Raw genomic sequence first — 17025 nt, forward strand, 5'->3', positions numbered from 1 at the left:
TCATTAATTATGTTTAAAAGATGTAATCGCCTGACATCCCTAATATAAAGCATTGCCTGATTTCCATTAGCTTATTTTCAGTCATGTTAATAATCTTTTAACAGTAACTGCCTGCATGTGTGTGCAATTGGGGAATCCGATTCAATGCCCTCCAGGAACAGGCAAGCAGCGCATGAGCAAACCATCAGTTAGACGGCCTTAAGACTGTCACATTATATTGTTTTTGCTGAAATTTGGTTCTTTAACAGGCCGTAATGGGGAAGTAACACCGCGTGAATTAGTGTTGAGCTGATAACTGCACTCATTCACCAGTGAGGAGAGCGCTCCTGCTAATAGCTGTAATCATGTTCCAGCACGCTATAGTTCACTTGAAGGCTTTCTACAATAATGAGCGTTCTTTTGGAAGTAGTCAACACCTCTCCTGCGTTGCATCGCCTTATACACAAGCTTGACTATTCAAATATAAACCGGGTGTTGGGATAAAATAGCATCGCTGTTGCACAACTGAAACGAGGTATATAATAAGACGGCTTTGAAGTCTTGATGTCTTTGTAGGAAATGGGCTGGTGGGGCGAATTATGTGAAGGTTTGCTAATGTGAGGCACACAATCTTCCATCTTGCTGACTGAGACTGAGATACAGAACTACTTTTAGACACAGGCAGGCAAAGAATATAAGTTCTCCTGACATCTAAGGGTCCGTTTCAGGCTTATTAAAATCGGATCAAAATGTGCTTCAACAAACCATGTGACATTGCTTTCTTCTCTTATTGGTAAGAGTAGGAAAGAAAACAATCCAGCACTAATAAGGATAACGTGAATGGCTGTTAAAGATAGGCCTACAGCATTATTGCAGGTGTCGTGTACCAGAGTAAAGTCCGCTTTACCCCAACCATCAAAAATGATTGCCTACCCCCATTCCTTACCCTAACCTCAACCATAACCCAATTCAAACCTAAACTCTAAAACCAAGTATTGACCCTCAAAAAGAGGTCTAAACTTGTGGGGCCCAGCTAAATGGCCCCACAAGGACGGGTGGGCCCCACAACTCTGTGAAATCCCGATATATTGGCCCCACCAAGTCACAAAAACAAGACCCGACACACACACACACGCACACACACTATCTGGGCTCTGCTGTTGATACAATACTCTGGCGCTAGGCGTGGTTGTCATGGTAACAAAAGCAGTGTAGCAGTATATTGGGTGGGGTAGACAGTCGCTGACTTGCACAAGACAATAAAGATGACCTAATTTCAGCAAGACAAGAAATAGGGTGTGTAAGTGTGCTATAACTATTGATCCTTGGGGTGTTTTAATGAAAGAAATACCTAGACACTATTTTCAATTGTGAAAATAAAAATGCACTTAAAGCAAACAACCTTGGGCAAATGATCCTGTGCCCTTTTAGCCACTGGTCTTGTGTTCATAGTCTACCTGGAGTTCTGTCACCATTTGTTTGGGGTCTTTCAAATGATTGGTTCATTTTCCATTTGGAGCACATCAAGGACAGAACGCTGCGAGAAAAGCATGTTGGAATTTGAAATTAACTCGAGCTTGATTAAAACAGACTTAAGGGCACTAGTATGAAAGCGTTATTATAGAAGCACAGACCAATTAGTCGGCATTTGAAAAGACGGAGAGAAAAAAAAGGGTCCATTACTCTTAACTCATTCACTGCCATTGACGGCTGTAGACATAAAAAATTCATTTAAATTATTTATATTAGTTTAACATATTTTCCCACTTTTGTTAACAATAGTATGAGAACCTAGTGGGGTTTTTTTTATATTGTATTAGAACAGATATAACATTTGTCTACTAGTGAAGTCATGCGATTAATTACGACTAAAAATAGTACTCGCCTGACACCCCTAATTTTTTATAAGCTTTTATTTAAAAAAGAACAGTAGAAAAAAGATTATTTAAAAAAAAAAGGGGGAAGGAGAATATTAAAAAATTAGGGGCATCAGGCAATTAAAATTTGTAAGCATAATTATTTGCATGACTTCACTAGTTAATTTACGATGAATCCATGTACAAAAAAAATCGAGGTTTTCATACTCTTGTTAACAAAAATGGAAAAACTAAACCAATAGAAATAGTTCAAATGAATTTTTGACGTCTATAGCTGTCAATGGCAGTGAATGAGTTAAAAATGCTGATATGGAATTATACATCAAATAACCCTAACCCTAACCCCAACCCCAACCCTAACCCTAACCTCTACTCCTAAACCTAACCCTAACCCCAAACCCAACCCTAACCTCTACTCCTAACCCTAACCCTAACCCCTAACCCTAACCTCAACTCCAACCCTAACCCCAACCCTAACCCTAACCCCAACCCCAACCCTAACCCTAACCTCTACTCCTAACCCTAACCCTAACCCCAACCCCAACCCTAACCCTAACCCTACCCTCTACTTCTAACCCTAACCCTAACCTCTAGTCCTAACCCTAACCCTAACCCCTAACCCTAACCCCAACTCCAACCCTAACCCCAACCCTAACCCTAACCCTAACCCCAACCCCAACCCTAACCTTAACCTCTACTCCTAACCCTAACCCTAACCCCAACCCCAACCCTAACCCTAACCCTACCCTCTACTTCTAACCCTAACCCTAACCTCTCCTCCTAACCCTAACCCCTAACCCTAACCCCAACCCCAACCCTAACCCTAACCCCAACCCCAACCCTAACCCTAACCCTAACCCTAACCTCTACTCCTAACCCTAACCCCAACCCCAACCCTAACCCTAACCCTACCCTCTACTTCTAACCCTAACCCTAACCTCTACTCCTAACCCTAACCCTAACCCTAACCCTAACCCCTAACCCTAACCCTAACCCCAACTCCAACCCTAACCCCAACCCTAACCCTAACTCTAACCTCTACTCCTAACCCTAACCCCAACCCCCTAACCCTATTCATTAAAACATGTAAAATTCATACATAGAAGTATAAATAATCAATAAAACCATAAAAAACATAAATACATTAAAATATGTAAAATTCATACATAGAAGTTTAAATAATTAACAAAACCATAAAAAGCATAAATACATTAATAAAACAATTGTTGATATACAATAGTGACATTGGTATATAAATAACATTTCATATTGGTTTACATGTAAGTATTACATAGAAAATAAATAGGACGCTTTCCCTAATAATTTGAACGAAAAAGGCGCACAGTTAAGATCACTTATTTGCGCATGGTGGTTGCAGTATATAAAGGCAATTCACTGTTAGAGGAAGCTCAGTTTGGATTTGGTTTTCGAAGAGGCAACATCTCAGATAATTCATTGAACAATTGTAAGATTAAAAACATTATTATACATTAATTACCATAAATAGGAATCTGAGAGTTTTAAAAGAAAGAAGGATGGAAGGTGGGTGGACTGTTGTCCGCTATGGGCGGAGACGCCAGCCCACACATCAGTGGAAGGAACGTGGCGACGGGAGGTACCAAGGACGGAAGGACCGTGCTATTCCCTTTCGCTCCAGGAGGGGGGATCAATTCCCCTATCCTGGTCGAGGAAGGGCTCAGTCCCTCATTCCTAACCCTAACCCTAGAAAAGATATTTCTAGGACCATCATTGTTTATAGGCATGATGGTAGCACGAACACCACCTGAATAAAATCATATATGAGTGTAATACAAAAATGCACAGTATTGGCACATATCAGCTATAGTGCAACATGGCAGCCAAACTATGTGGTCTGCCAACAACAGGATGGTGATTCATCATTTTTGATAAATTGGCAGGTGAACTGGCTTCCAATGAAACTTGAGAAATACACTTAGCGGTAACTGGCAGTGGGGCGCAGGTGGATGGCTCACCTTCTTGTGACTCTATGAGTCTGGAAAAAAACTGGCTCTGCGGATGTGGCTGATGATGGATAGAAGTTTGTTGGCTCCAATTTTCCTAGTTGTTTGTGCTGCCATTTGTGTGCACAAACCTTATATTGGCTGAACTGTCCAGATGGCTCTGCTGTATGTATCAAGTCTAATATGTAAATCTACTTTTTTAAATGACTGGAAATTTTTGGTTTATCAGTTATAATTGTCAAGTAGTAAGTCAGCGCATGTGCAAGATTCTAAAACTAAATATGAACGAAGATAACAAAGTAATACTAAATCCAAACTAATACCAGTGCTAAATCCAAACTGACAGCAGTGCTCAAATAGTTTAGCGGTATGACTGTCGTCTTTTTGAACATTTATTTCCGCCGAGCAGAGCCACTGCTTATTCAAAAACACAACGAAAGGGCTTTGTGATCAACAATGTGCTTGTTTGTGTGTTTCTTGGTTACTAATGACTGCTTTAGATGAACCGTCTGATGACAATGGTCGGACGGTTGCATTCAGAAAGTGTGAGAAGTAATTGTTGATAAATGTAGTTATTTTTTTCTAATTTGAGGCAGATTGTTCCGCATAAATTAAATGTGATCCTCATCCCCTGAAGGCTGAATCTTCACTGATCAAATGAGCCTATGAGAAATCAGGTAGTGCTTAATGAAGCCCATCAACCGACATTAAGGGCTGTCGAAAATGGGCAAATGAGCCGTTTCATGCTCGCCACCATTTTCCGTCATCGACATTTGACCTCAGAAAAGCTTCAGAGGTGGCTGACGGCCACGAGTTAATGTTGCAAACGAGTCAGTCCAGTGAGCTGAAGAGATGTGTGATGATCAACACATGCTGGAGATGAAAATCTGATGGTGCAGTTATTCACACAGTCTGAGTTTGTGCACTAGAAAATTTGTTTATATCATTTAAAAGAATTCAACTCTGTTAACTATAATACATTGAAACTGGGATATTTCTTAATATGAATAATACATGTTAAGTGAACACAACAATAAGTACATGGGCAAATTGAATAGTGTAAATCTGTTTTTTTTTTAAGTTTCATTAGCCACATTTAATGTTCCCTGTTTCCCAATTTGACTTGATCAAAGATTCCCTCTGCATGCATTGTCAGCAAATCAATCCTATAATTCTTTATTACTATCCAGCAGGTTTTGCAGCTCGTTTTATTAGGAAAATACAAAAATAACACAAAGATTTTATGGATTCCCCGAGGCACTGAATTGCTTGTTACTGTAAATTTAAATACAGTTTTGTTTTTAAATATTGTATATTAGGAACAGAAGCTTTACCATCGTGTAGAATTTTATTTGGGGAACAGTGGCACAAAATGGGATTTTGTAATATATTTGAGCAGGCTATTACTCTGGATGATCCATCTCTCTGGCACCACTAAGTAAATGTGAACCATCCATTTCACTGCTGGACTCATTGAAGCCTGATGCTCTCATCAGCTGCACAAAAATACTCCACCGCTGTCCTGCTCATTACATGCTGGGAAACGACTCCGCCGTGATGAATAAGTGGATATTCATGCCATTACAAAAATGGGCCATCTTCATGCTGAGGAGTTTGACATTGGACATGCGCCGTTCCAGTTGTATTTTTACGAGGAGGAAGGTAATGGAAGTATGAAGATCGGAGAACAAAGGCCCGAGGGGACGTCTTAAAAAGATTGCAATTTAGCATAATATCCCGTTGGTTAGGGACTTGAAATAGCAACAAACAATATTTTTCATAGAGGTAGCCTCTACAGTGCTCTTCTGTTTAAAAATTCAACAGTTCCATACTATTCCATATAACCTCTTCTGTCATGGTATGGATTCTATATTTAATCCTAAAACTGGACGCCTAAAGAAACTAGTTTCATCCTCCTGTTTTAGAAGTTTACTTTCCGCCTCTCCTTGTACCTCCCTCGTACAAATCACGTTTCTGCAGGGTATGGTAAATGCACCAGTTCATTTCTTTTTCAGTTTTCAGCACAGATCAAGGTATAATTAATCACATTTTAGGTAAATAACAGTCATTTTTACATTCCAAATCCTAAATGGCAAACATGTGAGAAATAAAACAACAAAGTGCACTCAAAAATAAAAAAATAACCCAACAGGGTACTACAAACACAAAGAAAGACCCATGCAACAATATTTTCTTGTATTACAGCTGTTGATGCCAACGTAAGCGCTGCTGTGGCTTGAGGTGCTTTAGTGATAAAGCACTAGAGCTCTGTTCACACTTTTATTCAACAAGGCTTTTTTGTGGATTTTTTAATTATTAAAACTTCTATCCAGCAGGCCAAACAATGCGGTTTAACTTTTCCACATTTGTTGGTGTTCTGGTGGACTGATGTGAATCTTCAGTAATTAGTGCATTTAGAAAAGTTCCACATTCCTTGTACGTAATCAAAATGAACAATAACAAATTCTGTCTCAATTAGGTGTTGAACATATCAAACTGCACTGTAGTGTATGTAATGTGAACTAAATTCATTGTTTTTTTTCTCTGTCATGTTTGTCTCTTTTTTTTTTTCTTTTTTTTTTACTTTGCTGCTGCATGATGTTCACTGTCACTAAACGATCTTTGACAGAAGAGATTTCGCCCTGAGTGACAATACCAATGTAAATAAATGATTAAATCAGAAATGGCGTGGTGGCTTCGGGGTGCGTTGAACACTTTAGACGAACGCTTGCTCTGATTGAACATAGCAAGGTGCAAGTAGAGCGAGGAGAGTGCAGAACATTAAGGGCATTGATTGATCCACTGGAGTGGGATGCCAATCACAAGGCCACATTCACATTAGTTTGGAGATGGAAAACTACAGTAGATTTTATTTGAAGTGCTAAAGATTTGAATTGCGGTATCACAGCTACTTGTCAGTGATGTTTCCTGAGATCAGCTGGATCAGACGAGTGCATTTTTACAAAGGCATTCCATCAATGTGATGAAAAAATGTTATTCAATGACTATTAACCTTGAATCACAGTGAAACTGTTTCTCTCCATGAGGGACCCGTTGAGTGCCAAATCGCACTTTTTAATGACTTAAACCAACATTACATTATATTGGATGGCAAAACTGCACGTCAACCTTTTGTTGATCTGGATAAGCTGCCGGTGATAACATTACAAATACAACCTTAGAACAGTACACACGGCACACAAATGCATAAAGCCCGAGCTTATCTGCAAAGAGCAGATGGAGCCTGATAGTCTTTCTTCTTCTTCTCTTGTGCTTTAATTTGTCCACATTACAAAAACAACGCTTTATTTTTTTTGGGTTGGACAGTTGTTTTTTTGATACTAATTAATGTGTCCAAAAAACAGGATGTTGCCTGACTGACACATTGCTAATTAGCTAAATATGTAACTCAAAATCAAATGGAAAACCAAACCAATGAGTCACAAGGGGAAAAGTGAGCTTATCAAAAGTCAGAGAAAAAACATTCTCTGGCTTTTAAATTACAAACATACGGATAACTCATGACTTGTTCTGTGTTTGTAGTTTGCAGAGGTGTAAATCTACAATAATATATTTCAATTGAATGCATGACTTATTCTGTGGCCTTTGTTGTGCAGCTAGCTGTGTGTAGTGTGTTTTGGGTTTCGTAAATTCGGATCATTGTTGAATCATTTTTGTTTGTTTGTTCACTAGATTTATTCTTGTTTTGTTTTAGTTTTTAACCACAAAGTCATTTGAGATTGTTCCTGCTTCTGCCATTCCCCTTTTCCTCAACTGCAAACCTGAGCATTACTCTAATTACCAATAGCGACATACAGTCCATTTGATTAGCCTCTCAGCAACACAGGTCACAGTTGCATTTGGAATATGATCAAATGTCATCTATAAAAGCAATTAAACCATTACATTGCTTTTTTTTATTTTTTATTTTTTTTACTATTTTTGAAAACACATGATGAGGGTGGGAAAAACAACATGTGTATGTTTACTACTCTTACAACTATGTGATGTACTAGAGATGACTGGCACTGCATACAACACATGAAGATAGCTAATATGAGCTTATTTGGTCATTTGTTGCCATCACAAACTGTGAGCATTTCAAGTCGAAATGATACACTTTTCCATAAGATAAATTGCTTTGCAACCTATTGTCAGAATATTCATAACGCTGCGGCCAATAAAATCTATTAATAGTCTGGCTATGAAGTATGAATAACGGTTGCTATGATGGTGTCTTGCTTCATCTTTACGACTAAACAGCTACTCAAACATGTAAGTTGCGATTAAATGTAGTCTCTTCTATTTCAGTGTGTGTGTGTGTGTGTGTGTGCGTGCTCAACCATTCACACATATGCACACACACTCCATTAGGAATCAGGGTTGTTGTCTCCTGCTGCAGCTCCGCTCTCATAAAAGCAATGGTGCAGCTGAGGACAATTCTCTTTCTCTGCTCCACTTGCAGATGCTGCACCCCCCCCCCCTTCCCCCCAGCCATACAGGGACCTCTCCCTCACTTTCTTACCGTCTTACTTTCTGCCTCTGCCTTTCGCTCATGTCTGTTTCATATTTCATGGCCAACCCCACTTTCCTCCCTCTTCATTTCTTTTTTAACACTGGTCATCTTTCTCAAGTAAGTTTCAGGGGGACATTTTAGGAACTCAGTTTTACATCTAAAATAAATGTACCATCAAAAGGGTTCTGACAAATCCCCATATAAAGGGGGCAAGGATGGATAACAATGTTGATGTTATGTTACAGTACATTTTTTTTAGCCTTTGCTTAGCTTCTCTAGTGCCTTAAAGCTCCATTGTTTAATAAGTGACCACTGGTTGTCGCTAATCGCTATAGCGAATGCAGGCATAAACGCGTACACTACGGTGGCTCAGAGAGACCACACTCCGCAAGCCTACCACCAATTTTTATTTAGCGTGAGGGTTGACATTTAACATTTTCAATTTATATTTTTACTGTTTTTGAATTTACTTATAAGTATATATATGCCATATAACTATGTGTAGTTAAATGAATAACACTGTGATAATGATTTTGTGAAATATATTGGAATCTCTCACTCCCTTCCAGCTCTTGAGATAAGAATGTGTATGTTTTAAAAGTGGTCAAGTTCTCATGTCATTAGTCATTTGGTCGTAAAAACTGAAGGTCCAAGGTCAAAGCCTGTCTACATCATTTCTCCGAGGCTGGTGGGGAGCTGAAGATAAACATATCGGTGTATCATGTGTCTGCTTATTATAATCACTAACTCTTTGTCAAGTCTAAGGGCGGGAGTATTCTTTTTACAAGTATAAAGCAACTGTGTGTTTTCATATTCGACACACTGGAAGCTTAACATCACCTTTCGAATGTAAGCTTTTCTCCTGTGTCTTAAGAGCTCTTAATAAAATCCTTGCAAGGAACTTTTTCATACGATCTCAATTCTGATTTATCTGAACACGCAAAAGATTACACTTAATAAAGTAATCAAATAATGCCTTCATGAGGAAACAAGCAACGGTGATTTAGCAGCCGGAGTGAAGCCCGGCAAGCCGAGCCACCCTGACAGATTGAGCTAGCAGGATTTAGCAGGATTTAGCCAGAGCAGCTACCAAAAGCGGCTATCAGGAGTTAGGCTGGAGTGGCTAACAAGAGCGGCTAGCAGGAGAGCAAAAAAGGTGACAAGCGACGGGAGCCCGAATCATGGCACTCAGTGACGACCACCTGCAGGCCCCAGCTGTGGAAGGTAAGCTATGGTCGACCCATTGGGTCCGACACTTGATGCAAGCACCACCCGGGCTAACTGCGTTCGCGACGTTGTCCTTTGGGCATTTGTAGCAGGATGTTGGTGGCGAAGCATGTCAGCCTCTTGTAAGGTGAGACGCCAGCCATGTAATATAATTAGTGATTTGGCCTACGATTATATTTAAAAAATGGATATTGATGTGAAAAAAAATCCCTGGAGCGTTTGTTGTTGTATGTAGGTTAGCTCGGCCTCTTCAAGATGCTCTTTAATATTGCATATCGTCATCATTAACCGTCCCTATAGCCTCAGTTTAGCACAAAACTCACCACCCCAAGAATCACTCCATATTAAGGATATTTTGCATTAGCGCTATGCTATATTATTCATTAGGCCCTTGCATGTGGCGGCTGGCAGATGGTAACGCTGGAGCCATAGCAAGATGGAAGGCTTCATTGGTGCTAATTACCTTGGATATTGCTGATAATGTAAGGAGTGGATGCGGAAGAATACAAGCACAAGTTAATGTGTACGCATGTGCGCACACACACACACAAGACATCACGTTATATTTTAAAGATGTCAGCACGGCACATATACCCAAACGTTTGCAGTTTTAAACAAATATTTCAGTTACAACCTTTTGTAACACAAAAATATGATTATATTACAGCTAAATGTTTTGTACCAATCTTTAATTATGTGCTGAAATGTAATTAATACAGTTGTTTTCCAAAGTGCTTCACATATATCTGTCCTATTTAGTAAGGATTTTGACAAAATGTGTATTTAATTATTAATTCTAATTCCTATTTAGACATTCAAATGTGATTCTTAATCCCAAAGCCAGGCAACAGACAACGCTACAAATGCAATTTCACCAATGAAACTCGTGCAGCTTCATGGTCATCATTCATACTTAATTTCTATAATACTTGAGTGTTACCCAATGAGGAAAATACAACGTGCTCTATTTGTAGACAGTTCGTCTGTGCCGTGGCGCAAATGCTGGCAGATTTTGATTTTTAAATCAGTGCAAAGCTAGCAACAAGTACCCGTACTGGTGATACAATTAACACACAATTTAAAATACATTTTACAATTTGTTCCCTTACTGTACACAATGCAAACTAAACTGCGACCTTTAATTTAATTAAATTTGTACCAAATAATGATTTTTGGCGGAGATTTACACCCCAAGTAAACACACTACCCTTTACAAATTGTATATAAAAACAGTAAATCATTAGTGGTCAAATTGGGAATTTTCTCACAAGAGCCCTCGTTAGCAGGCATCAAAGGTTATGAAAATTACTTTTCGTCACAAGACTACTGAAATAAAGAAGAACATAACATTCAAGATAACTTAAAGTATTTTACTTAACAAGGTAAAGTTGTTGCATCTAATGGACAAGAGTTTCTCAAATGTTTTGTCATTGAGACAGCATTGTTCTGTACTCCCATCATAACAAACTATTTAAAAATAGTTTTTCTTTTTTGTTTTGTTTTGTTTTTACATTTGTAATGATCTGTTTTATCTGAGTATGCTTTTAATCTTAAAAACCAATGACTACACTTTACTATTTAGCATGATGGAGTATTGTATACAAAAAGCCCTAACAATAATATTTGTATGACGTTCATGTTGTAAATAGGCTAATAGGTAAAGCTTCATTTTTAAATATATTTTAATTTTAATTTTAATTTTGATTTTTTTTTTTTTTTTTCAGTTCTAGTTCCTGCAATTTGAATTTCAATTGCAATTCTGCTTCCTGCTTGCCACCTCAATTAAAATTCAAGACTTGAATTGGAATATAGAGGTCATTCCCAATTCAATTCTGAATTTGTTACATCCCTGTTACACATTATTATTAGCCACAATTTATTTTTACACTTAAACTGTAAAAAAAATAAAAAATAAAAATCTCTTGTTTTCTCCTGTTCTCCCCAGCCCTGCTTGTTATGTGTTTGCCCTGCCTGTCATTCCTGCATCTCAGCTCAGTGGGGTCGAAAACTCTCCTTTTCCTTCTCCTCCTGTCACGTGCTCACCTCCCTGCAGCATAAAAGACCGGCCATTCCACCCATTCAACCTTGTGCATTTGTCATACTTTATGCTGTGCCTCCCTTCCAATGCTCAACTGAGCCATATCTTTTTCCATCTGTGTGTGGATCTGGACCCCAAAAAACCCCACTCATCTAGCTCACTGCAAATTAAGAAACAAATAAGAGGATTTCAAAATGAAGGGTTGCCTTTGAAGCCAATGCTGCTTGCTGTGCTGGTGTCACAATAGTAACAGAAAAGGACTCTTCAATTTCTTTGCATCTGAATAAAGATTTGTTGGCATACACTAATGTTGCAACGGTCTCTACAGTTATTCCAGAGCTGCACCTTTAATAACCTTTTGAGAGACTGTATTTGGAAACTGATTTGTTGGTTGTACAGTAATAAAGGTTTAATAATGGTGACAATTCGAGCCTGGGGCAAATTTCCATTGTTATTATTTAGCATATATTATATTTATTATTATTATATATATTCCAATGGAGAAATAAATTGGTCCTAGATTAGATTGTGTTCAACCTAAGCGCATTTTACTGTAAAATGTCAAATTTGATCCCAAAAAAAGTGAATACTGTATTTCGATTCTTCCTCTCTTTCGTCCTTTTAACCATAAATGTATTCGATTATAAACTTATAAATGTGGTGCGTTACCTCTACAGGACAGCCAAATGAAAAGCTCGTTAACTCTGCAATTAGGGTATTACCCTGTGCCACCCAGGAAAGACTGCTTGCCTATTTATTAAGACTTGAGGGAAGATCCAGTTAGGTTGTGAAAGAAAAGCATTGCGCTGCCCCCCTCTGGTTGGAAGAACATCTCTGAATAATACAGTAGCTACTACATATACAGTCATGCATGGTGATGTCCTGAATGTAGTACTTTGTTCCCTTTGAGACTGATGAAGTTATGAGTGTAAACAATGGTGTTACAGGTTAGACAATAAGAAAAAAAAATGATTTAATGTGGTTGTACCAATCCACATTAAATCATTTTAAACTGTGGGGCCTGTCTTGTGCAAAAATTAGTTTGTCTGACCTTGCTTGACTTCAACCTGAAAGGTGTGACGATTTGGTAACACGCTCTTTATAAATGTGGATGGATGTGAATGTGATTATCATCATCATCGTCATCATTATTATTATTATTGTTAACATCATCATTATCATTATCATTATCATTATCATTATTATTATTATTATCGTTATTTTGATTCTCTGCATGTTTCACAAATATTACAGATTGGCAATAAAAACATACCTTATCATACTGTAGCATACCTTACCGTACCATAATAAGCAACATATTCTGTCTGTGAATCATCATCATTAAAGCAAATAATCATCAGACAGATCATTGTTTTCAATATAAGAATATTTTAAATACGTAGATTCAAATTGATTACCCATAAATCCTATAATGAATAAAAATGTCAGACTCACTGATGAGTTTGGAGGAAATTCTAACCAGTCAAATCCCAATACAATACTCGTCTTTCTGTTCTGGTTGGACCAAATATTATTATGGTCTTTAGTTACTCTAATGTTTGTATATTATCCATGTGCCCACATAAATGTACAGATGTTATAGTGTGACTGACAGCTCTTTAAACAGCCTGGGACTGAACAGATGGTTTCTATTGCATTTCAAGGCAGCATCAGTCCGCTGTTGAGATTCAATTGGAAGGTTTTGGGCTTTATTCATTTATTCATTCATCCTTCACACGCATTAACTTCATCAGCATGTGTTCTGGTTGCTACATTGAGAAGGTTAGCCTCAGTTTAGGACTTTGATGAAGTCCCAAATGTGTTTTGGTATTCCTTAGATATTTGGTGCACTGAATGTGACTGTTTTGTTGTTGTTGGGTTGTTTTGGGCTTTTTTTTTTTCATGTGTGTGTTGTTACAAGATGTTACCGGTATTCGTCACATATACTCCCCACCAACTTTGATGCTATTAAATCTCCTATGGCCACATTGTGTCTGCAATCCAATGCCTATGTTTCAAAATAAACATGAATGAATGTAAAAGTAGCATACAGTACATTGATTTAGTTCTCAATCTAATGTTATAACATATAGCGCGATTTACTTCTAAAGCACTGTAATTAAAAGCAAATTTAAATATGAATCCAGTGGTAAATCTAAACAGTAAATCCACTCAACACAAACGTGAACCTGGAACCTTAATGTGAGCTGTGCTACCTCAACCAAGACCTTGCATGAATGCAAGTTGTATGTGAATCAAAATTCAGTTTTGCAGGTATGATAAAAGTTTAAAAGAGTTCATATGCAAATGAGCATTGGGAGTTTAAAAGCTGGAAACAAATCTATCTATCTATCCATCCCAGCTGACTTTGGGCGAGACACAGGGTACCTTACCAAATGCCAATAATTCATTGAAAAATGTTTACTTAGCTAGAAACTACAAACCTAATTCAATGGCATGCATAAATACAGTACACAAAAATGATAAATGGCTCATTTGTGCAGAAATCGGAACCACTTATTACTCATATTAGCGCTCTGTTATCCATCTGTGATGACACACACCACCAAGTTCCAAATCGCAGCGATTTTGAAGCATTTGCTGGCCAAGTACATCAAATGTTGGCCCAAACCGAACATAACATAACTTTTGACTAATCAGCTCATCCTTCCTCTAAATAAAGCACATGCTTGTAGCCAAAAGATCACAATCAACAGAGATTACCTGGATGCAGAAAGCTTAGCTGCATCGTATTGATTTAACTCAAAGTGATTGATTGAAGTCGAACAACAAATCATTAGACTGTCTGTCTCCTCAGATAGACAATGTAGGACGTCAAGATGAAATGAGGTTTTAGCAAACAAATCCAATCATGAAACATGAACCAGCCAGAGGACACAAAACTTCACACTACGCACAGCAAAGAGAAAAGCAATTAAATCAAAGTTCTTGTGTATCTTGGGACATTTCTGTCAATTTTAGCTTTGCATAGAAACAGAAAAATCTAAGCAGCAAAAGGAAATACTGTACATGCTTGACTGCTAATACTTCCTTGACCTTTGAATTTGTTCCCTTGTCCTTTCATTATTATTATTATTATTATGCAGTACCATAAGTAGTAGCTTATTAGCTAGTTGCCTCAATAAGGTTGTAATGAGAAAACAACTGCTAAGAAAAACAGACACCGAGAGGCTGAACTCAAACGCACAAATGAAAATCCTTAGAAACAAACTGCCTTACATTTAAAGACTTTAATTGCTTAATTTTCCTGAGATGAGAAACAGAAACAAGGAGTAGGCCTAACAGGTTTGGCTGCTTTGATGTAATTATATAAGATAATACATTTGGATGTAATTATTTCTTCTTTCAGTTGATGTAACAGAATGAGCCAGCAAGGGGGTGGGGGGGGGGGGGTTGCACAGAATACGTCCATGTGTGGTGGTAACAGAAAATTCATTTCTATTTATTTCCTCAGTATTCTGGCACAGCTTAGCTGCTGATGATCAGACAGTCCACAGGATTAAAATATAAATAGTGAATGTCCAGCCAGAGGCATTGGCTGGAGATGCCGCTGTAACCAAGGGTGATGCCAGCAAAAGAAAAAAAAAACTTTAATGCCACGAATTGAAAATACTATTTTATTGGGCCCCTGCCAGTCATAGGCCCTTTGAATCATCATCACTTTCCAACCCCTTACGGCACCCCAGCATGCCCTCTTTGCCCCACACATACATTTGATATAAAAAAGTCCAGACACTCCTGTTCAAATGCCAGGTTTTTGCAATCTCCCCCCAAAAAATAAGAACAGGATAAATCATTTTAAAACTTGTCCCACTATTAATATGACTTCTCAGACTGAACTAATTTTTAAAAAGTTAGTGAGGGATACTGTACATGTAATGCACCTGCCAGGTTGACACTGCAAATGACAATCTGTTCTCCATTGCCTTTCTAGGATAACAAAAGGTTTAAATAAATAAAACAATGAATTAAAAGTATTATTATAGTCACATTAATGGTAGAAATATTTTAATGAATCTTGGTATGATCCTTTTCATATCACAAAAGCGTGGCACTTGAACAGGGGTGTGTAGACTTTTTATATCCACTGTACAGCCCAAACTCAACTACTCTGCCACGTGCAAATTAGGAACACTGATATTGTGATATTATGAACTGACTTTACATCATTTTAACCGCTAACTACTACTGCAAAGATCAGCACAATCCATTCACAGTTTGTTATTATTTGTACTATTCAGTAATTTCATATTACCAGTGATTTAAAAAAATATATATATATTTTTTGGCAGTGTTGTGGATACTTAGCTCGATGCAAGAACTTTGTTGACCAAACAATGAACAACTTTTCACTCTCTAGCAACTTCTCTAGACCATTTTTACATCGCAATCCAGTTTATGGGATAACAACAATGCAGCCCAAGTTATTAAAAATTGTTGGAAAACAGAAAGGCAGCATTACCTTTACAGCAGACATTATTTTAATATTGTGCCTCACCACATGACACATCAGACATGTGTGACGCGCTTTATTAATGAAAGGTGAACACTTACCAACATTGATGACATTTGCTGACAGGAAGTGCCTGCAGGGGAGGCTGGCCATGCCCAGGAAGGAGTCGCCATCCGTGGTCATGGTAGTCCTTGATTTTAGCGACAGGTTTGGTGATTCCTTCACCACAGCAATTCTATTTCCTCCAGGCTCCATTCAAAAATGGTGACAAAAGTTCATGCAAATTCAACAAACTTCTTTGTTTTTCCTCTGTGGTATTAATAGTAAACACGCAGGCCTCTGAAAAGTTCTTGCTCTCTGCCAGAAAGGGCACCTTGCTCCGTTGATTGTCTCAGGACATCCAGCTGTTCCGGTCCCCTGCAGCACAGGCAGAGTGAAGCACACAAAAACTGAGCACATAAGAAAACTCAATTAACAAAAATAAATATGGAAATCGTTTAAGAATTATCAGATGAATAAGCACAGTGGTTGGTTGTTGTCTTTCAACTGGAGTTGCCACGTGAAAAAATCCAGTTCAGTTCACTATGTTGTATCCAGATTACGGTACAAGCCTATCTTCAGCTACATAGTGAACACTTCACCTTTTCGCGGAATGTCTGAGTATTACTGCTAGTATTAATAGGAAAGTGGTAGTTGTTGCCAAGAAAGTATGTTGGTGTGATACATTTCAAAAACTTTATATGTTGGGCTGAAGCTAAATTTAGCCATGGTCATATGTATGACATGTAAAGGTAATGTGGTAAGAAGAGTATGAAATTATATTTAAGTGTTTGCATGTAGTGGCACATTTACAGTTTTACAATTTCTTATGTATGCAATTACATTTGACATTTGAGGGTGGTGGTCAGTTGTTTGCAATTTTTTTAGTTTAC

The 17025-nt window shown here is 38.0% G+C and overlaps 1 protein-coding gene across 1 annotated transcript in view; it reads right to left on the minus strand.

Moving 5' to 3' along the window:
• plch2a (phospholipase C, eta 2a) overlaps positions 1 to 17025 on the minus strand; it is a 145007-nt gene that overhangs the window by 124286 nt on the left and 3696 nt on the right. Inside the window, exon 2 of the mRNA XM_077579892.1 lies at positions 16195 to 16510. Within this exon, the coding sequence (XP_077436018.1) occupies positions 16195 to 16348 (154 nt within the window). The 5' untranslated portion in view covers positions 16349 to 16510. The remainder of the gene's footprint in view (positions 1 to 16194; positions 16511 to 17025) is intronic.

The sequence above is a fragment of the Vanacampus margaritifer genome, chromosome 1 (assembly GCF_051991255.1).
Source record: "Vanacampus margaritifer isolate UIUO_Vmar chromosome 1, RoL_Vmar_1.0, whole genome shotgun sequence".
Lineage (NCBI taxonomy): Eukaryota > Metazoa > Chordata > Actinopteri > Syngnathiformes > Syngnathidae > Vanacampus > Vanacampus margaritifer.